General features: G+C 33.3%; 1 protein-coding gene across 1 annotated transcript; it reads left to right on the top strand.

Moving 5' to 3' along the window:
• The first annotated feature begins 16285 nt into the window (after positions 1-16285).
• LOC124232737 (olfactory receptor 8K3-like) lies at positions 16286-18126 on the top strand. Its single transcript, XM_046649661.1, has one exon. It carries the CDS (start codon positions 16554-16556, stop codon positions 17493-17495), a length of 942 nt encoding a protein of 313 aa, XP_046505617.1. The 5' UTR covers positions 16286-16553; the 3' UTR covers positions 17496-18126.
• The last annotated feature ends 5280 nt before the right edge of the window (positions 18127-23406 follow it).

Genomic DNA, 23406 nt, shown 5'->3' with positions numbered 1-23406 from the left:
AATAAAAATATGTGAAAATAATTTATGCTGTTGGAAGTCAGAAGAGTGGTTATTCATTTGTGTGTGTGTGTGTAAGAGGACAGTTTATGCTAGAAAGGAGAGTAAAGGACTCTTCTGGGGTACTGATAATGTTTTATTTTATTTTTGTTGTCACAACTGCTGTTTAATTTGGATTATCATTACACAATGTGGTAAGTTTGTAAATGTTATTTATGATGTATGCATATTATGCTTCAATAAGTTAAAACACCACAAAGGAGAAATAGTTATACATATATATTATTTTCCCTTGAGAATTTTTGAAACAATGCAATAAGCATTGTTCAAACATCTCTCCATTATGTCCTCAGCCATAAAGCCATAAAAAGCCACTGTATTAAAAGGAGATAATTGTTACCAGAAAAGCTAAAATGGCTATCCTACAGATGCAATGTTTTGATTTCAGATCTCTAGGTTGCAGTAGCAAAGAATTAATGAAGAGGCACTGTGGAAAGGTATCTGACATAACATTATATGGAAATATAAATACGTGTTGTATAATTAGCAGATACTCCATTGGCTTTGTTTGGAGATTTCAAATGCATTAGGCATGGTTAACCAATTGTATCCTTTCTCCTCAGGGAGGATCTCAAATGAGGAAACAAACCCATAAATTCTTATTTTTAAGTTATGGTAGGGACACAAGGAGAGCATAGAGTGATTCCTCATTAGAGGTGTGTATACTACACCTATTTCCAGGACTAGCTTTCAGAGTTCCAGTGACGCTTCATGGCCTTATTTCCTATTTAAACTGTAGTGTCTAATACCCTACCCGGTTGATTTAGCCACAGCTTTAGCAGTCTGTTTTGATAACTGAAGTTTCTGGGCCAGTATGATGTTGTAAATATCTTTTTTTTTTTTAAAGATTGGCACCTGGGCTAACAACTGTTGCCAATCTTCCCTTTTTTTTTTCTTTTAAGGATTGGCACCTGGGCTAACAACTGTTGCCAATCTTTTTTTTTTTTTCTGCTTAATTTCCCAAATCCGCCCACCCCCACCCCAGTACATAGTTGTATATCTTACTTTATCTTAGATGCAGGTCCTTCTAGTTGTGGGGTGTGGGACAGTGCCTCAATGTGGCCTGACGAACGGTGCCATGTCCGCGCCCAGGATCCGAACCCTGGACCGCTGCAGCAGAGCACGTGAACTTAACCAATCGGCCACGGAGCCGGCCCCTGTAAATATCTTTATTATTATTTTTTTAATGAAAGCTACAGATTTACTTTGATGCAGTTACTTGATATTCTTTGAATAGTAAAGAAATGCAACCTCTGAAAAGGGAGTGCATGTTGTTAAGAAACTCCACCTCCAAATGCTTAAAATTGTCATGATTATTTTCTTTTGCTTGGACCCTTAATCAGGATGTCAGGTATGATATTATTATTTCTAGTCAAGCAGATTTGTTTCAGAATTTTTAACCTGAAATATTAACAGATTTCCATAGTGTTTACAAGTTACTATTAAATTAAAAGGACTATATAAATATTTTACAATCCTTGAAATTCTGTTTCAATTGTGCCATATGTTTCCCAGATTTACTTCTTTCATTGAAAGGATCAATGTCATTTGCAAGTAATCACTTTCAGTTGGAGGTGAGGCCAAAGCAAAATATTAAAGCATCTAATTTGCTTCATGGAAGCTCCGTCACACCAATATGTCTGATTAGTAAGAGTACTGCCTCTTCTTCTTTTCTTAGAAGTCTTGGAGGAGTCTTTGAAATGTCATCAAACTGTCCCTTGAATGACCAAATAAAAACTAATAGAGATTGGAACTAAGATTAAAATCTGTACAAACACAGATTTAAACAACGAACAGTCTTTGCAAAGTTATAAAATAGGAATGTGTAGTTTACCTCAAATTAAGGGCTCTTTCCACTCATTTATTTAACACGTCTTCCTAGAACTCTCTTTATTACCACTCCAAAATTACTTCGCATTCAGATAAATATATTTAAATGAGTATTTTATTGATGTTGTCACTTATTTTAGTGTTGAAAGCACTAAAATAAGCAGGGGGAGATATGGTGGGGCTAGGAATGATTTAACTTCCTTAACCTCTATACTAGGGTAGTTTTGTAGTGATGGTCAAATGCTCAGCTTTACCCATTGTAATTTTAATTGTTTTGAGAATCTTGAGACAAAAAAGAAATAAAATCAGTTAGAAATGTCAGAACTAGTCTATCTTCAATAATCACATAAAATAATGTAATTGTAAATAGAACCATGTAAAAAAAATGCTTAATGCTTTACATAGAACTCTAAGGATGGAGAGAAAAATATCTCATATCTTTTCTCACATAGAGGGAGACACATTTACTAGCATAGATTTAGAAAATAGCACAGTTTTTCAACTTCTCATTTATTAAATCAAACGAGATTTATGGTGCTTTTTATATCCACTAAAATTATGTCCCTAAATGTATTGTCTCTTGATAATTAATTCAATGTCCTGAACAATTCACAACTAATCCAATTTCTGTCTATGGATTTGCCTATTCTGGATATTTCATATAATGGAATTGTACAATATGTGGCTTTTTATACCTGGCTGCTTTCACTTAGCATAATGCTTTAAATAGTCATTCATGTTGCAGCGGGTATCAGTACTTCTTTTCTTTTATGGCTTATTGATATCCCATTGTATGGATATACCACATTTTTTATCCATTCATCAGTTTATGGGCATTTGGGTTGTTTCTACTTTTGATTATTATGAATAATGCTGCTGTGAACATTTACCCACAAGTTTTTGTAGGAGAACGTGTGTTTTTTAAACTTTTGATTACTGTATCTAGTAGCAGAATTGCTAGGTCATAATGATCATTCTACAGTAAACTTATTGAATATCCATCCAACTGTAGTCATGGCATGTTTGTTTCTCTTTTTGTCACCATGAAGATTTTTAATCTTTCTTTCTGTGGGTACAATGTCATCCATAATTTCTACAGTGACAGTCTCCCCTTGTTATCTTTGCTGTGCTAAAATACATGACATTAAGTGATTATTCTGATATTATCAGGTTTTGATTTGCTATCCCTTCTGATAGTTCTTATGTTTTACTTGCTCATGCTCAGAAACATTCTCAGGATGAACTCTGTTGAGCATAAGGGCAAGGGTTTTTCCACCTGTGATTCCTACCTGATAGTGGTCACAACGTTCTGTGGGACTTTAAAATTTATGTATGTACAGACCAAGTCCAGTCATTCCTTTGACACTAATAAGTGGCTTCCATATTTTATACCCTCATTATCCCCATGTTGAATCCCTTGATCTATAGCCTGAGGAACACAGATGTTAAATATGCCCTACATAAGGTGTCAAAAGATATGCAATATCTTTTCTTAATGTTCACTGTCCATTGTGATTCCTATAAATTAGGATATGACTTTAAGATTTGTTGAGTGTGCATTGGGATGAAAAAGCAAGCACAACTATGTTAATCATATATTAGAGATTGCCTACTATGTTCCAGTCACAATTCTAAGTACTATAAATACAGTAGTGAAAAAACAGTAAAAATATTTGCCTTCTTCGAGGGAGAAATATAAAATTTAAGCACACTAGTTAAGTAAATTTTATAGCACAATAGAGTGGATTGGGAACTATAGACCATAAGAGCAGTCAAGCAGAGTGGGTATGCTGCTTAGGAGTAAGGAAGAATAGTAGGTACAAAAAGGGATTCAAATAACTCGTGTTATTCTCAACATTTTGAATAAACTCTCAGGTGCTAATGTGTTTGTGTATGTGTGTGTATTTTTAGGCAAGCACACTTCTATTTTAGCCTTCATACTTTCCTGTGTGGAGTTTAAAATCAAATTTGATTGTGGTTTTGACAAATAAAAATGGCGGGGCCGGCTCCGTGGCCGAGTGGTTAAGTTCGTGCGCTCTGCTGTGGCAGCCCAGGGTTCGCATTCTGGGCGCTGACATGGCACCGCTCCTCTGGCCATGGTGAGGCCATGGTGAGGCAGAGTCCCACATCCCACAACTAGAAGGACATGCAACTAAGATATACAACTGTGTACAGGTTGGTTTGGGGAGATAAAGCAGGAAAAAAAAAATGGCAAGCAATAGGATATATTGGAGTATATGAGGAAGCCATTTGGTGTAAACCTAATTCGGCCTGAGCTTGTCTTTCCAAAAGGGCCTGACCGAGGCTGTTGAGCATGCATTGTATATCTGCTTTAGAGATTCCCTATGGCAAGAGCAAAAGGCCCTGGAGATAAAGGTGAAACTTCCCTCCCCCTCCCAATGTTGGCATCTCCTCAAAGTTTAAGCATCTTTCTTTAGGCTGGGAATGGATTGCAGTGCTCATCTGTGACTGCCCAGCCCGAGGCAACACACCTGCCACCCCGCAGCATTTACTGAGACAGCAGACCTATCTGCCATTTCCATCAATCCCTGTGCTGACAGAGCAGCCTCGTGACTATTGTAAAAGGGACATTTCAATCATATGTGAGACATACTCTTTGAAGGTATATAACCACCCTGTATACCCCCACTTCTTTGGAGTGCTCTGTTCCTTTGTGGAAAGACTCTCCCGGATTATAATCCTCAGATTTAACCTCAGAATAAACTCACCCAAATTTTCATTTATAGATTGGTTATGGATTATTTTTCGTCGACTGTTTCAAGAAGGCTCATTGTAGTATGATGACTAGAAGTCTACACTCATCTGAGTTTGCTCAAATTCCCCCATTCTGCATGGGGATCTTAACTTCCTGTTTTTTTTTTCTCTTTGCTCTCATTATTTCACATATGAAACCCCTAGAGATTCTACTAATGTAACACACTGGCGTTTCCACAACTCGGAAGATCTTCACTGCATCTAATTTTGTCTAAATCAGTCCATTTGTGTATAATACTGGATACCCATTAAGATACATTTCTTGAGGTCTCCCATGGAAACTTTCAATTTTTTGAAAATTTTATTTTTTTCAGCATTATCTTGATTCTTAAATGTCTGTTTTTGTTTAGTAGATTGTTGCTTTACCATACTTCTCTGAAAAATAAGAATAATTATTGTTTTAAACGCAAGCTTTAAATGTTTTAATACCTTCACATAGGAGGTCTTCTTTATGATAAAATTTATATTAGTCATACTTCCAAATTTCTTCAAATCTGGTTCATACATGTGTGTATTATTTTTGCATTATTTTAGGATTCATAGTTTGAGAGCATTGTTTAGCTAAATCCTATTGTAGGAAGGAAAAGGAGGAAAATCCATGATTTGGTCTATGCTGTATTTCTAATGAAAGTGTATGATATGTAGCAATTTATATGCTTGTTATGTCTTCTGAACGGACTTCCTCACAACCCTCCCTCAATTCCTCCTTTCTTTGGTTTATTTTTAGTATTTTAACATTCATAAGATTTTATTGATTTCATAGAGGGACTGTACTGTTTCTTTCTCCAAGGAATAAAATTTTCTATGTAGTCAATAAGATTTGAATAAAATTATTACATTAAAATAAAGAATCTATTAGCATATTGTCACTTGAAGATAAATTTACTAAAAAGTTTATACAGTTGATTTTTTTAAATTTCTAAGACAAAATTTTTTACCAAAATTTGAACTATGCATATATACATATAAGAAATTATTTTTATTTCTTAGCAAATATATAATGGTGAAATATTAATTACTTAGTGGTGGCTGTTGATATTATTAAGCTAAATTTTTTAAGTTAATATTTTTGTGTATCTGTCCTCCCAAAAATATCTTCAGTGAATAACTATGACTTTTATAATGGAAGATAAAAGTCTCTAATATACAGATTTGAAAAAGGTAACTACTAAACAACACCCAATATGCCACTACTAAAATAAGTCTTGGTGTTCCCTTTGATAGTTTTTCAAATGAAAAACCAAAGAGACAACAAAATATATTGAGATTTACAAATATTGATAATATACTTCATTCATTTTAAAAGTTACTCTCTTTTTCATTATTAAGTAGACATATATTATTTCAGAGAGTTTTATATTTTCCTTAGATATTAAAAATTTAAAAGTAAGGAATTGATACTAAGTGAAATTTTTGTGGAATATTTTGAAGATCAATAAATTTTAATGTACAATACAATAATGATATAGAAAGATCAATAATGGTTAGTATAAGAAAAGTCCAAAAATTTTTACTGATGCTGACTGTCTATGAGTAAAACACAATCTGTGATTTAGATTAGGATGATGATAAGAAATTTAGATTAGGATGATGATACATACTATCATGTATATGTATGTATATGTCTATGTATGAATATTATATATATACAATATTCATGTATATGGACACTAAGAAACATGGTAGAAAAATTCAAGAATGAAAGAATGAAGAGGATCTCAAATAAGAGATTTGTATTTAATATAACTCCTCTCTACCCCAAAATCAGGTCCATGTGGCTTAGTCAAATCTAGATTTCTTTGACTAGGAACTTCCTTTAGGGAAAAAGAAGTAAGCAATTATCTGCATATTATTTCAGAAAACTAAACAGGAGGTGTGATTTCCCAACTTTCTTTATGAATAGAGCTTCCCCTGAAACCAAATTCAGACAAAAGCATTATACAAAAATGCAAAAACATAGCGATGTCAGTCATGAATATATATTCAAAAATTCTAAAGAAAAAGTTAGCAAATTGAATTTAGCAATATGTAAAAATAATAACACACAATGGTTTGCTGCATAAATATATTGTTGGTTTAACATTCAAATTCAATTCATGTCATTCATCATTAAGAAACTGAAAAATAGACATTATATGACATCTCAATAGAGGCAAATATTTTAAAGTTCCAATTTCCATCAAGGACAAAAATTTGACAAAACTAGTATTCAAATTATGCTTCCTAAAGCAGATAAGGGGCATTGATGAAAAACCTATAGCTAACATCAAAGAAAATAGTAAAAGATAAAATATAGTTTCAATAAGATCAGGAAAATGGCAAGTAAGGTTGGTCTTTTAAATTCTATTCAACATTGTACTGAAAGTTGTCTCCAACTTTCTAGGGTAAGAGAAAAAAAGGAATAGAAAACTCATCCGTGTGAAAAAGGTGAAAGTGAAACTTTTTATTAGTAGATGACATGACCGTGCATATAGAAAATCTAACAGAATTCATAAATAATTAAGAGAAAAAAGTGAACTTAAAGATTGAAGATGAAAGATTAATATGCAAAAGAATGTATATTTCCACATATTACCAATGAAAAATAAGTGGAATTTTAAAATATCTATTTTACAAAAGCATCAAAACTACAAAATACTTAAAGATCAATCTGAGTAAGCATATGGAATTCTGTACTGTAAAACTTAGGAAACACTGGTAAAAAGAAAATAAAAAAGATAAATAAATGAAAAAAATATCATGTTTTTTTGCTCAAATATTCAATATAGTTGATAAAAAATGTCTTCAAATGTATCAGAGCAGCTGCAATAAAATTCAAGTAGGCATTTTTTGGGTACAAATAGAGAAACTGAAACAAAAACATCTAAAGTAATGCAAAAGAACTGGAATAGACAAATCAAAAGAAAAAAAATTGTACTACAAACACAAAGAAAACACTAATGAATTTCTATCCTCTTCTAAAGATACAGTTATTAAGACAGTGTGGAAGTGTCATAAAAATTGACAAATAAATAAATGAAAAAGTATTGATAGTCCAAAAATAGACCCAGACATATATCTACAGCTAATTCTCCACAAAATCAAAGGCACAAAAACAATTCGGTGGAAAAAGTATATATTTGTCAACAAATGCTCTTGGAATAATCGAAAATGCATATGCAAAATAATGAACATCAAGCCATAACCCATTCAAAGATTCACAAAACATCACTCATAGATGTAAAGGTAATACCTAAACGTCTAAAAATTCTAGGAGAAAACATAGAAGAAAATCTCCATGAACTTTGTTATGCAAAAATTTCTGAGAAACAACACCAAAAACAAAATTATTTGATAAAGTAAATATTTGATACATTTTACAACATCAAAATTTGCCTTCTGATTTTCAAAAGATTATCTAAGAGGGTACAAAACCAAGTTATATTCTGGGATACAGTATATTCAAGTAATGTCTCATACAGGACTTAATTCCACAATATGTACAGGAGTCTCAAAAATCAATAATTATAGAAAGACTCTCAGAATCAGCAAAACATTTAAAAAAATCACTTCACAGGGGCTGGCCCCGTGGCCGAGTGGTTAAGTTCGCGCGCTCCGCTGCAGGCGGCCCAGTGTTTCGTTGGTTCGAATCCTGGGCGCGGACATGGCACTGCTCATCAGACCACGCTGAGGCAGTGTCCCACATGCCACAACTAGAAGAACCCACAACGAAGAATACACAACTATGTACCGGGGGGCTTTGGGGAGAAAAAGGAAAAAATAAAACAATCTTAAGAAAAAAAAAATCACTTCACTAAATAACATAGGAAGGTGCCAAACAAACACATAAAATGTGGCTTGGCATCGTTATTCATTAATGAAATTAGGTTTACAATTTCAATGCATGTTGACTATAGTTAACAATACTATGTTGTGTACTTGAAAGATTCTAAGAGCGTATTTCTTAAATGTTCTTACCACAACAAGAATGAAAAAAATGTTAATCATGTGAGGTAATGGAAGTATTAACTAAAAATATCATGGTAACCATCTCACAATACATACATATATCAAATACCATTGTACACCTTAAACTTACCTAATGCAACGTGTCAATTATACCTCAATAAAGTTGAAGAAAGCTCAATGAAATAGCACTGTATATCAGAGTATCTAGGTGATAAATATGTGGAGGAACTGTATGTTTCAAACATTGCTGATGGAAAAGTAAAATGGTATAAAGAGTAAAACAATCTTGTTAAGCGTCACTGTCTTAAAAATTAAACATTTATCTTTTATAACATTTAGCCATTCCACTCTCTTGTATTTACCCAAGAAATGAAACCACATTTCATTACAAATGCTTGCATGCAAGTGTTCATAGAAGCTTTATTTGTAATAACCAAAAACTAGGAAGAATCCAAATGTTTATCCAACTGAGAATACAGAAACAAATTGTGAGATTTCCAGGAAGTGAGTATCAGTCAGCAATAAACCATAATAAATGATTGGTACATGCAAAAATATGGATGGCTTTCAAAATAATTATGCTGAGTGAAAGACACCAAACAAAAAGGAATTTATAATCTATAATTACATTTACAAAAAAATGCAAACTAATTTATAGTTATACTAAATAGATCAAACTAGAAGTCCAAGAAAGTATGAGTAAAGGATATAAAAGACACATAGCTTGGAAAGAAACTAAGCTGTCCCTATTTGTAAATGATGTGATACCTAATAGAAAAATCTCAGGGAATCTACACACACAAGCAAAATAACCTAGAACAAACATTTGAGTTCAGCAAGGTGATATAATGCAGGTTCAACAAAAAATACAAATGTCATATATATATATATATAATACAATAAACCAAAATATAAAAGAAGAACATTTAAAACCACTCCACATTTAATGAAATACTTCTGTAGAAACTAAAAAAATATACAAAAAGTGTATGCTGAAAATTACAAAATACTGATTATATAAATCAAAGATCTGAAAGAATAGGTAAACATACTGAGTTCATAGGTTAGAGGGCTAAATGTAGTAAAGGTATCTGTTCTTTTCAAAATGATCCATAAGTTTAATGTAAGCCCAGTTAAAATCCCAGTAAATGTGTCTATAAATCTAGCTGAGTTTACACTAAAATTTACCTGAAAAGCCAAGGTCCTAGCATACCTAATACATTTGAAAATGTAGAATAGGGGCCGCTCCATGGCCTAGTGGTTAAGTTCCTTCACTCTGCTTTGGTGGCTCGGGTTTCACTGGTTCAGACCCTGGGCGCAGACATGGCACCGCTCATCAGGCCACGCTGAGGCAGCATGCCACATGCCACAACTAGAAGGACCCACAACTAAAATATACAGCTATGTACTGGGGGGATTTGGGGAGAAAAAGCAGCAAAAAAGAAAGATTGGCAACAGTTGTTAGCTCAGGTGCCAATCTTTAAAATAAAGAGAAAATGTAGAATAATAAGGAAAGAAATACTCTACTCCATGTTAAGACTTACTATATAGCTACAGTCTGTGATACAGGTGGAGAGATTGAAACATAAATCAATGGAACATAATTGAGAACACAGAAATAGACCTTTGAAAAGATTTATTAACTCTTGACGGTACAAAGGTAATTCAACAAAAGAAGGGTAGCTTTTTTTAAAAAGAATGGCACTGGAATAATTGGAAGTCCACGAGATAAACAAGTAATGTTGATCTAAACCTGATACAACTTAAACTGATTTAAACTAACTCAAAATAGAAAACAATGTAAAACTATAAAATATTTAGACAAAAACATAGGAGAAAATCTATATCTGGGACCTAGAGCTAATGAAGAGCTTATAGACACGACATCAAAGACACAATCTCTAAGTAACCATGCATAAATTGGACTGAATCAGATTTAAAACAACTTACTAAACTCACTCTTGCACACTTACCTCAGGGAAATGAAAACATGTTGAGATGATCACTTTTATGAAAATGTTTATAGAAGCTTTATTCATGATAGCTGAAAGCTGGACACAACCCAAATGTCTTTCAATTGGTGACACAAACTGTATGATTAATACCATGAAACACTACACATAAGTAATAAAGGAAAAAACAGTTGATACACACAAAAATATGAATGCACATCAAGAGGATTGAATTGAGTAAAAGGAGCCTACTGCAGGTTACAAATGCTGTTTCCTTTATAAAACATTCTTCAACAGACAAAATTACAGTAATGGAAAACAGTTTAGTGGTTGAATAAATATGTGGGAATGAGAGAATGGAAGGGGACTTGAACATAAAGGAAGGGCATAAGGGATCTTTGTGGTGATGAATAGGTCTGTACGTTGACTGTTGCAGTGGTCACATAAATGTACATTTATGAGAAAATTGCGTAGAAGTATATATATGCACAAACACACAAATGAGTGCATGGACAATTGGTGAAATCTTAACAAAGTCGGTGGATGGTACTAATGTTAATTTCATGGTCATGATATTGTACTATACTTATATACTGTATTTACTACATTTATTACTACTTGAAGGAACTTAGTGGAACATAGGAACTCTCTGTGCCTTTTTTTACTTCTTGTAAATCTATAATGACTTTAAAAGAAGTTAAATAAAAGCAAATCAAAGACTGCCTGGGACAGTGTGGGGCAAGAAATAGTAGAGTGGAAGTATTAGGGTGTCACCACAAAAATTTGGGCATGCAGATATGTTCATTATCATGATAATTTTAATTGTTTTTCAATGCACACACATGTCAAAACTAATCAAATTTCAGACTTTGTATACATACTGTTTATTATTTTCAATTATATCTCAATAAAGTGTTTTATTTAATTAGTAAACATTACAGTAAATCAAACCAAAAACAAGGGAAAACGTCAATAATAGAAGTGTACATCTTACAATGATACCAATTAACAAGAGAAAACATAATTGGGTACCTGCCATAGATGTGAAGATCCAGGAAAACTCATGTATTTACTGGTGGAAGAGTGTATGGGTACAACCAAACTGAAATATTTTTAAAAAAATAATTGATATGTTATATCTTCTCTTCCCAAGACATCTCACTACTCTGTGTGTACATAACTGTGGGTGTGTGTAGATGTAAATATAGATACATCTATATCTATATACATACAAACATACACACAAAAGCAGATATTTGATATTTTCCTCACAGAGAATTTGTTTACAACATATTAACATGGAAAGCTCAAGGCTTTTCATTGGATTGTTCACTGTAGTAGTGTTGGTGATAGTTGTGATTACAGGCAAAGAAAATATCTATCAGAAAACATAAATCCATGACATTTTTTTATATATTACTGACTGTAATGAGGAAAGAAGCAAAAATGCCACAATATGGATTCATCACAAATAATTGAAGTTAATTAAATTCAACAATGCAGTTTACAGCAAGATAACATAGTGAAACATATGTAGACAAAATATTACATTTTTGCATAACATATTGATCATGTGGGCAGATATCAAGCACAACAGGATATGTATGAAGGGGGACAAAGAGGAACTGGAGTGAGTATTGGACGTTATGGGAAAACAAGAAGTGTAATAAAGACAGATATAGTGAAAAGAAGTCCTGAACAGACAGGTGATAACAATTCACTATGACACAAGAATGAGAAAGAGGAGTAATTTATTCCTCTCCAAATGGTCTAAAAGAAAAATAAAAGAACAAGAATCAAAAAAAAACAAAAAAAAAAGAGAGAGAGAGAGAGCCAGAGAAGAAAACAAACACCTTATATACATAATACATTATTATTTTGAGTTCATTGATATTTTAAATAACGCAATAGGACAGTGTTTAAATACATTTCCACGTGTCATCTCTTTAAAGAGATCATTGCAGAGCTAGAAGAATACTAAAAAGCTTGTTGCATAGAGAAAATATATTAATCCATTTTCCTATATGGTTGTCTTAGTAAGGGTACCACAGAAACATAGAACCAAAAGGAGAATACACACACACACACACACACACACACATATAGAGAGAGAGAGAGAATGAGAGAGAGGGAGATTGATGTTAGGGTTTTGACTCATGCAATTGTCAGGGCTAGCAAGGCAGAAAACTGTGGGCAGGCTGGCACTGCAAGAGTTGATAGCGTAGTTTTGAGTATAAAGGTGGGAAACCAGGGTAGAGTTTTTGTATTGCAGATATTGCAGTCTGGAGCAGAATTCCTTTGGAAGTACCAATCTTTTCTCTTTATAACTTCAACTCATTTGATGCGGCCCGCCCACATTCTGCAGGGGAATTGACTGTACTCAAAATCTTCTAGAATGATGTTTGACCAAACACTGGGCACCCAAGCTTTGCCACATGGCCACAAATTTAGTCATCAAAGGGGAAAGAAAAGGAAAGTTAGTCAAGAATAAAATGTAGGAATGCAATATACAAACAAACAAATATATCTAACTCACTTGCTGGTAAATACAAATTGCTCTGGGCAATTAACAAACACACCCTCTCCTTTGCATTCTGTTAAGCTTTCAAATACTTCAGGGACAATCACGAAATTGCTTGGCATCTCCACAGGGATTGAGTCAGAGGATGAAAAAGAACCTACAAATTGTTCTCACTATGACATGTTATGAAGCACACGGGGGAGCCAACACAGAGGTTTCATTATAGGTAAACAGAATATTTTATGTGGTGACATATTTTACTAATATCTGAATAGTTTGGATGACATTTGCAAGATGGCAAAGTATAGCAAGATATTAGGATTTCTAGTTCACTTTTGTGTGCATTCTGCTATTGACAATACGTGAGCAGAATATAACTGCTCTTTTATTCTTCAGATAAATTGTTAAAATATTTTCAGAAATGCTATTGACTATTGGAATGTCAATGCCACATTGCTTATGTAACATTTTCATTTATACAAATAATTAATAAAGTCAATATTAAAGGCTAAAATCAAGAGACAATAAAGAGTAATTAAAGTCAGGAATAGGAAAAAAAATATATAGATAGCAAAATTGAGAATGTAGACGTAGTCAGTTTTTAGTCTGATATCATTCCAGACCCTTAGTCATTTAGTAACTCTATGCCTTTCTTATCTTCTTCTCAAAAATATTGTAATAATTTATATATAATTCAATGTACAAAGGTGAACATTTTTCTGATCTCTTCATGAGCAAAAAGCAAATTTCTACTCAACATTGAGATGCAAAAAGCAATTTTTGGAGGTTAGGAGACTTTTATAACACAGTTTTATGGTGATGGTACAATGAAAAGCATGTTCACTTTCCATTGGAATCTAACAGAAAGCAGATATAATTTTATCAAAAAACTTTAAAAAAATAATATTCTGATGATGAATTCAGATAGTAAACAATGAAAAGGTAATTTGATCTTTTCCATAGAACTCTAAAGCTGGTGAGAGAAAGCCCTTCTATCCTCCTTTATATTCTAGGAAATCAATACTTATGAAAATGATTTATTTTCTTTAGTTTTTCATCGTTAGGCCTAGACAGAATTTATATTGCTTCTTATTCTGCAGATTTAGAATATTTTTTTCTAACAGTAGTTCAGTGTTTCTGACATAAAAAGTTGTGTACATCAGGGCAGAATAGGATATCAGAATCTCACAACCTTATAATCAATGTTTTATGTGAGTAAGTGAAGATAACCTGTAAACACACTTATAATTTAATATTATAAATTGTATTTTTCCATTTTCACTCTCAGAACTCACTCAGAGACTCCTGATACTTCTATTTTCCTTGTAATCAGGATCAATTCTATTTATTTTTGTGTTTCTTTCTCTTTTTTTTTAAGGAAGCACCTATACTCACAATTTTTTAAATCACTATTTTTTTTTTTGGTGCTTTCGCCTCCCGTGCTCATTCTGCTGTTGTATGTTTTAAACTTGATGGGTGATTAGGGATATCTGTATACATCTTTATTTTGTTATATAAGTCCACGTTAAATGTATAGTGGAATGCTTTGTGGTCTTAATGATGTCCTGATAGACTTCAATTAACATCCTGGAAATCATATGTGTATATGCAGAGTTATTTACATGTTTTTTTCTGTGTATTTTGTCTTTCAGTATGCTATTGTGTAATATAGTGATTTTAACCTTCTCTTTAAAGTAGAGAATCTCTTTAACCATAGGGAATTTATATGAAACTTCATTATAGAAAACTAATTCCACTGACCTCACTTTCTTCTCACTTAACCATTTCCTTATACTATCCTAGGTTCACCCATGACAAAATATACCTTACATGTTACAAAAAACTTCACATATGTCAGCTCTATTAAAAATGCACCTAGGGAGGGGCTGGCCCCGTGGCTGAGTGGTTAAGTTGGTGCACTCCGCTGCAGGTAGCCCAGTGTTTTGTTGGTTCGAATCCTGGGCGTGGACATGGCACTGCTCACCAAACCACGCTGAGGCAGCGTCCCACATACCACAACTAGAAGAACTCACAACGAAGAATATACAACTATGTACCAGGGGGCTTTGGGGAGAAAAAGGAAAAAAAATAAAATCTTTAAAAAAAAAATCATCCTTGACATTAAAAAAAAAAATGCACATGGGGAGGAGTACATATGTTAGTTGTTTAGGTAAATATATATTAAATTTATGTAAGTTAGAAGGTAAATTGTTGAAATAAGAGTACATTTGTGGTACAGTTGTACTCGTGGAGTTGGGTCATGGTGGGGGGTACTGGGGCCAGTTACCTAGATAACACTGCTACATCATCACACCCCTTACAAAAAAGTTAAGACATACAAAAATAATTTATAAGTACATATGTGCAAATAATCCATCCCAGGTAATAGAGTATCTTCACTAAGAAAATAAAAACAAATGCTCAAAAAATCCTATGTACTTGATATTTGAGGGATATTTCTGGGTACCATAAGAACACTGAAACTTTTAATTCTCGCTTTTCTTCCCAACAACACTGCGAGAAACAGTTGATTTTGCTGATGTGTATAAAGGTGTTAAGATAAGTCACAACACTCGCCCAAAGTACTCCGTTGTATATATCAAAAATATAGGGATGGCAGACACAATATCTACCCATGTATATTTCATGTATTTTTTTCTACAAAAAGAAAACTAATCTACTATGATCTGCTACAACTTTCACATATTTATACCTGTGTCCAATATTGAGAAAGTTCATTATCTCATCCTGTTCCAGCTGTAGGCATAAGGGCTTTCAGGTCAATATATCTTAAAGCATGGCCTTCTAAATATTTCTACACATCATTGGGATTTGGATTCAAAAATTTTATGATGCATTTAACATATATATTGTGTCATATTATGTGTTTTTAATTTTGTAATGTAATTACACAATTGTAATTACATCAAAGACAACAGAAAATGTTAACAATCACCTCCAAAACTGCCACCTACAGTTTATATCATTTTTAATTCCTTTATCTACATTTATATATATATATCTGTATCTATATCCACACATATATCAGCATTTTCCAGTCTTGGGCCTTTGGAAATTTGGACCGCATAATTCTTTGCTGTGGGATGCTACCCTAATACAGTAGGATAGTTAGCAGCATCACTAGACTCTAGCCATTGGATGCCAATAACACGTCTCCTCCAGGTGTGACAGCAAAAGACCTCAAAACATTATCAAGTGTTCTTTGGAGGACTAATATTTTTCAGTGGAAAATTAAAAATCTTTCTGTAGCTCCAACTCTCTCTCTGTTTCTTTTACCAAATATGTGTATTTCATTTGCAGGGGGTGGATTATTTCAAGAGTCTAAATTGTAAATTTGATTTATTTTATTTATACCACATTTTTATACCAAAAAGTCACTAGGTTTTACTACAGGAAAGCTATTGACTATGTTGATGTTTCTATCCAGAATAGTTTTCTGATCAACCTGGATGGAAAAACACAATCTAACAGTGCTGAATGAATTCATTCTTATGGGAATCACAGACCGTCCTGAGCTGCAGGCTCCATTATTTGGGCTCTTCCTTATCATCTATGTGATCTCACTGGTGGGCAACTTGGGCATGATCATCCTCACCAAGATAGACTCCAGGCTACAAACACCCATGTACTTCTTTCTCAGACACCTGGCTTTTACTGATCTTGGTTATTCAACAACCGTGGGACCCAAAATGCTAGTAAGTTTTGTTGTGGATCAAAATACAGTATCCTATTATTTTTGTGCCACACAACTGGCTTTCTTCATCATGTTCATCATTAGTGAGCTTTTTATTCTGTCAGCAATGTCTTATGACCGGTATGTGGCCATATGTGACCCTCTGCTCTACACAGTCATCATGTCTCAAAGGCTATGTCAGGTGCTCGTGGCAATCCCATATCTCTACAGCACATTTCTTTCTCTTCTAATCACCATAAAGATTTTTAATTTATCTTTCTGTAGATATAATGTCATCAGACAGTTCTACTGTGACAATTTCCCCGTGTTATCTTTGCTTTGCTCAAACACACATGAAGTTGAATTAATGATAATGATTTTCTCAGCTTTTAATTTGGTGTTCACTCTTCTGATAGTTTTTGTGTCTTACTTGTTCATCATTGTAGCAATTCTCAGGATGAACTCTGCTGAGGGTAAGCTCAAGGCTTTTTCCACTTGTGGCTCCCACCTGACAGTGGTCACAGTGTTCTATGGCACTTTGATGTTTATGTATGTTAAGCCCAAGTCTGGTCATTCCTTTGACACTGATAAAGTGGCCTCCATATTTTACACCCTCATTATCCCCATGTTGCATCCCTTGATCTATAGCTTGAGGAACAAAGAGGTTAAATATGCACTACAAACAATGTGGAAAAAGCTATGCAACATACTTTTTTAAGGTTCATTGTCAATTTGATTCCTATAAATTAGGTTAAGGACTCTACACCTTGCTGTGTGTGCCTTTGGGGGATAAGCAAGCAGAAATAAGTTTGTCTTATATTTAGAGAATGTTTTCTATGTGCCAGTCACATGTATCTATGTTGTGAATGTATTAGTGAGCAGAACAGTAAAAATATTTGTATTTTTTCAAGGGAAGAGATGAAATATAATCATAATTATTATGTAAATTTTATAGTACAGTATAACGGGTTAAGACACATAAGAGTAGGTAAGGAAAGTGGGTTTGTTGTGTGAGAGTGAGGAAGAATAGTAGGTACAGAAGGGGAATTACAATAACTCTTGGGTTACTCTCAACATTTACAATAAATTCCCCAGTGCACACGTGTGTTTGTGAATTTGGGCGTGATTCTGTGGTTTCACAAAATACAAAAATTTTTATAGTTGCACAAAAAATTGATTCTGATTGTTTGATGGCATTGACTTGATCATTCTTGTTTTGGAAAGTAAAAGGAGACAATCCCATAATTTGATCTATACTATAATTTCAATGAACATGTAGCGTGATATATAGCAATTTATATATGTGTTATGTATTCTGGACAAACTTTCTCCTTACGTTCCACATATTCTTCTGGCTTTTTTTGTTTATGCTTAACCTTCATGGGACTTTATTTACATTATAGATTGACTTGACTGTTTTCTTTATCTTCTACCAAGGAATAAAACTTCTGTGTAGTCAATCAAACTTTATTAAACAATTGTATGTATGTTTTCATCAGAAGATAAATGTTATTAAAACATTTATGCGCTTGATTTTTTTTTAATTATTGGGAAAATTATGTGCTTAATTATGAGCTATGCATCTATAAAAAAAGAAATTATTTTTGTTTCCTAGAAAACATTTGTTGGAAGAGATACAACAAAATGCTAATATTAGTTATTAACGGCTGCTGAGATTATTAAAGTTTTTAAGTTAGTATTTGCTTTACTTATTTTCTGAAATATTTTAAGTGGATATTTATGACATATAATAGAAGTTATGTCTCCAATATCTGGATTTGAAAAAATTAACTGTGAATAAACATAGCCTAATATCATACTCTCAAAATAAATCTTGCTGTGCTTTTTGATAGTCCATCTAATGAGAGAGCAAAAAGAGAACAAATTGTATTGAGATTTACAACTTTTGACAATATGTTTTATTCATTTTAAAAGTTAGCCTTTATTAAGTAGACATTTAAATTCTTTCAGGAAGTTTTCTATTTTTCCATAGAATAGAAAAATTCAAAAAGATCAAGCATTGGTACATAACTGAAATTTTTGATAGGATAATATGAAGATCAATAAAATTTAATGCATAATACAAGACAATTTTAAAAGTTTAATAAAAATTACAGTAAGAAAACTAAAAAAGAAGCTTCATTGACACTAAGATTGTCTATGAAAAAATTTATGCTTTAGGTTAGAGTGATATGAAAGGGTGTATTCTCTATATATTCATGTATATGGACACTAAGAAACACAGGATTAAAAAGCCCGGGTGAAAAGTATCTTAAAATAGAAATACTTATGAGAAATAAACCTCTCTAATCCAAAATCAGGTCCAGGTGTCTTGACCGGGGAAAGCTACCAAACATTTAGGGAAAATGAAGAAAATAATTCTGTACATTTTCTTCTAAAAAGCTGAAGTGCAGATGCATATCCCAACTTTCTTTAAGAGAAGAATTGTCCATGATATCAAAAGCAGACAAAGGCATTATAAGAAAAGAAAACAAAATGATGACATAAATCATGAATATATATTCAAAAATTATAAGGGAAATTTTAGCAAATTGAATCTAGCAATATGTAAAAGCAATAACACACAATGATTGGTTTACGCTAGGAATATATGGTAGGTTTCATACTCAAATTCAGCTCTTGTTATTAAGGATATTAATAAAATGAAAAATAAAACTCATATGACATCTCAATAGGTGCAAAAAACATTTTAAAAATTCTAATACACATTAGGGATAAAATCTTAGACCAAACTATTATGCTTCCTAAAACTGTTATAGAGAATTGATGAAAAGCCTACAGCTAACATACAAAACAGTAAAATATTAATGTTTTACTAAGAACAGGAATAGGGCAAGTAGGACTAGTCTTTCCAGTTCTACTGAACAGTGTACTAGAGGTTGTCTCCAACTCTGTGGGAGAGGGAAAAAAATAGATATCATCCATTTTGAAAAGGCAAATGTGATAACTTTTTTTGTTAGTTGATGACATGATTGTGCATATAAAAATCTAGTGAAATCTCTAAAAAATTACTAGAATAAGAAGTGAATGTAGCACATTTTCAAGGTGAAATATCAATACACAAAATGATTTATATTTCCACATATAAATGAAATGAAAAATTAGAAATGGAATTGTGGAATATCTGTTTTACAACAACAGCTATAGAGAGAGAAGAAGTATTCCTCAACCTTCTAGGTTCTTCTACGTGGTGAAATAATTAAATTGACATGAGGCAGAATAACAGGAAAAAAAATAAAGCAAATTAAATAATATGAATGCATTGGAGAATTCCAGGAAAACTGAGTAACTCACTAAAATGGCTTCAGCCACTACCTTAAGTAACATCTTCAGCTAAAGAGAAAGGAGGATGTTGGAGGTAATGGTTTTGGAATTCAAAGGGGATGAAGGCAATTCACATGGAGGTGGAAAGCAAATGTTTGGTAAAGAAATGTTTGTCATGCGTTACAGAGACAATGAGACACGGAGAGGACTTTGATCAAATGGGCCTTGCTAAACTACTCCCTGTTTATCATGACTCATTTATATTATACTATAGTGATCTATGGTAGTAACTCTTTCCTGAATCAGGCCTCTGTCTTAAGCTCTTAAGGGAGTTAGAGAGAGGCCAGTTTCTTCCTGAATCTTTTGTTCTTTAAGAAATCAAGCTAAAGGGACATATTTTAAGGTGACAAATTCTAATCCTCTGCACTTAAAAACTACAAATTACTTAAAGATAAATTTGAATAATTATATGGAATCTTGTACTCCAACAATTAGGAAACACTGGGAAAAGTAACTAAAAATACTAAATAAATGAAAAGTATTCTATGTTTACTTGCTGAGACATTCAATATTGTTAAGATAGCAAATTTCCTCAAATGTATTTGTGCAGTTCCAATCAGCATCCAAGCAAGGGTTTTTTGGTATAAACTGAAAAAATATGTATAAAGAAGTGCAAAAACCTAGAATAGTAGAATAGAAAGAAGAAAAAAGATGTATTACAATTACTAAGAAAGTACTAGTCAATTTCTAGTCCTTTTCAAAATCTACAGTTATCAAGACAGTGTGGTACTGTCATAAAAATTGGCAAATAGGTAAATGAAATAATATTGATAATACAGAAATAGACCTACACATCTATGGACAACTAATTTTCAACAAGGAAACAAAGAACATACAATGTAGAAAGGAAAGTCTCTTCAATAAATGGTGATGGGAAAACTGGACAGCCACATGCAAAAGAATGAAAGCAGGTCATTATCTTACACCATGCACAAAAATTAACTCAAAATGAATTAAAGACTTGAATGTAAGACTGGAAACCATGGAACGTCTAGAAGAAAACATAGACAGTATGCTCTTCAACATCAGTCTTAGCGGTATATTTTCAAGTACCATGTCTGACCAGGCAAGAGAAACTCTAGAAACAATAATCAAATAGAACTACATCAAACTAAAAAGCTTCTGCACAGCAAAGGAAACCATCAATGAAATGAAAAGACAACCTAACAATTGGGAAAAGATATTTTCTAACCATATATCTGATAAGGGGTTCATATCCAAAATATATAAAGAACTCATACATCTCAACAACAAAAAAACTAACAACTCAATTAAAAATGAGTGAAAGATCTGAACATATATTTCTCCAAAGAAGGTACACAGATTGCCAACAGGCACAGGATAAGATGTTTAACATCACTAATTATTAGGGAAATACAAATCAAAACTACAATGAAAACCACCTCATGCCCATCAGAATGGCTATAATTAACAAGACAGGAAACAAATGTTGGAGAGGATGTGGAGATAAGGGAACACTCATACACTGCTGGTGGGAGTGCAAACTGGTGCAGCCACTATGGAAAACAGTATGGAGAGTCCTCAAAGAATTAAGAATAAAACTATCATATGGTCCAGCTATTCCACTGCTCGGTATTTATCCAAAGAACATGAAAACATGAATATGTAAAGATATATGCATCCATATGTTCTTTGCAGTATTATTCACAATAGCCAAGACTTGGATGGTGCCCAATAAGGGAGGAATGGATAAAGAAGTTGTGGTATATATACAGAATCGACTATTACTCAGCCATATAAAAAGAGGAAGTCTTCCAATTTGTGACAACATGGATGGACCTGGAGGATATTATGCTAAGCAAAATAAGTCAGGAAGCAAGTCAAATATCATATGATCTCAGTCATAAATAAAGATAAAAACAACAATAAACAAACCCATAGAGACAGAGATTGGATTGGTGGTTACCAGAGGGGAAGGAGCGAGAGAGAAGAGTGAAAGTGATGATTAGGCAAACGTGTATGGTCAAGGATGGTAATTAGTCTTTGAGTGGTGAACATGATGTAATCTACACAGAATATAATGATGTACATTTGATATTTAAATAACTTTTTAAACCAGTGTTACCTCAGTAAAAATAATTAAACTAAAAAAATAAAACAAACCTGAGTGTGTATGTAGGAAAACCAAAAAAGAAAGAAAAATCAACATATGTAAATGAGGGAAGAAAGAAGAAAGGGCAGAGGGAGAAGTTGAACCATGATGCAATAAAAGCGGTCTTGGATAATCCCACAAGGAGCTTTAGTGCAGAGATAACCCTTTAGAGCTGTTCCCTTTAGAGCTTGTCCTGAGCCACAAGGCCCAGGCCTATTTATCACCAAATTGACCAGTCATTGGATGCCACCTGCTTGAGAAAGAAGACACCATATAGTTGCCTCCCTGGGGAAAGACCAATTTCTGGGGAAGCAGCAACTGTGATATCCGAGCAGCCGTCAGTCCCGGAAGCAGATGAAATGAGCACCATCCTCATGAAGAGGGATCTGGGTTTCTTACAGCCACATCCACTATAAATCCTTCCCTTGAATCAGATATCTCTATAGCAAGCATGTTGTCTTTAATTCTGAGTCCATTTTAGCTTCTGTTGTAATATCAACAGAAACGATGCCCATCTATGAATTGTTTTAAGGAATTATGTGAGAGAAATCCCTAAACTTCAAACCAAATTCTTTAAATGAGAGTTGTCTAGAAGTCTGGAGTTGCCGAGTTAATGGTAACAACAATAACTGCCATAAATGCAGCTCCTTAACGTTGACAAAATGCTTTCACCTCCACTTGCATCTCATTTGATTCTCTACATAACCCTGGGAAGCAGTAGGAAAAGTAGTTAATCCTCATTTTAAAATGATGAAACATGTGAGGTAAAGGATAGTGCAATCCAGTTCAGCATGTGTTTTTGGTGTAATTCCTTTATTATAATACACAAACCTGACATAGCACATCATTGAGAGGCTATTGTTAAGAGGCAACAGTACTACATGTTATGAAACAGACTGTGTTTGGGTGTCAGATTTTTCTGTACAAACACTTATTCCAATCAGGGTACCCATAAGGGAATATCTTTTTGACTAAAGTCAAACCAGTAGTAATTAATAGAGTAGGCCCTCCAAACTGGATCTTTGGACTTCAAATCCAAGACTCTTTATGCCATGTTTCACTATATCTTTGTGTGATAGGATTTAAGGGATGGTGAATGGCTTATTCCCAGTACCTCCTTTGGAAACTGGTACAACTGAGGCTATGCCAATCCCATTGAGCTTCGCATCAG

Source organism: Equus quagga, unplaced genomic scaffold, assembly GCF_021613505.1.
Source record: "Equus quagga isolate Etosha38 unplaced genomic scaffold, UCLA_HA_Equagga_1.0 1100_RagTag, whole genome shotgun sequence".
NCBI lineage: Eukaryota > Metazoa > Chordata > Mammalia > Perissodactyla > Equidae > Equus > Equus quagga.
Note: the sequence above shows the minus strand (reverse complement) of the source record. Positions and strands in the feature narration are given on the sequence as shown.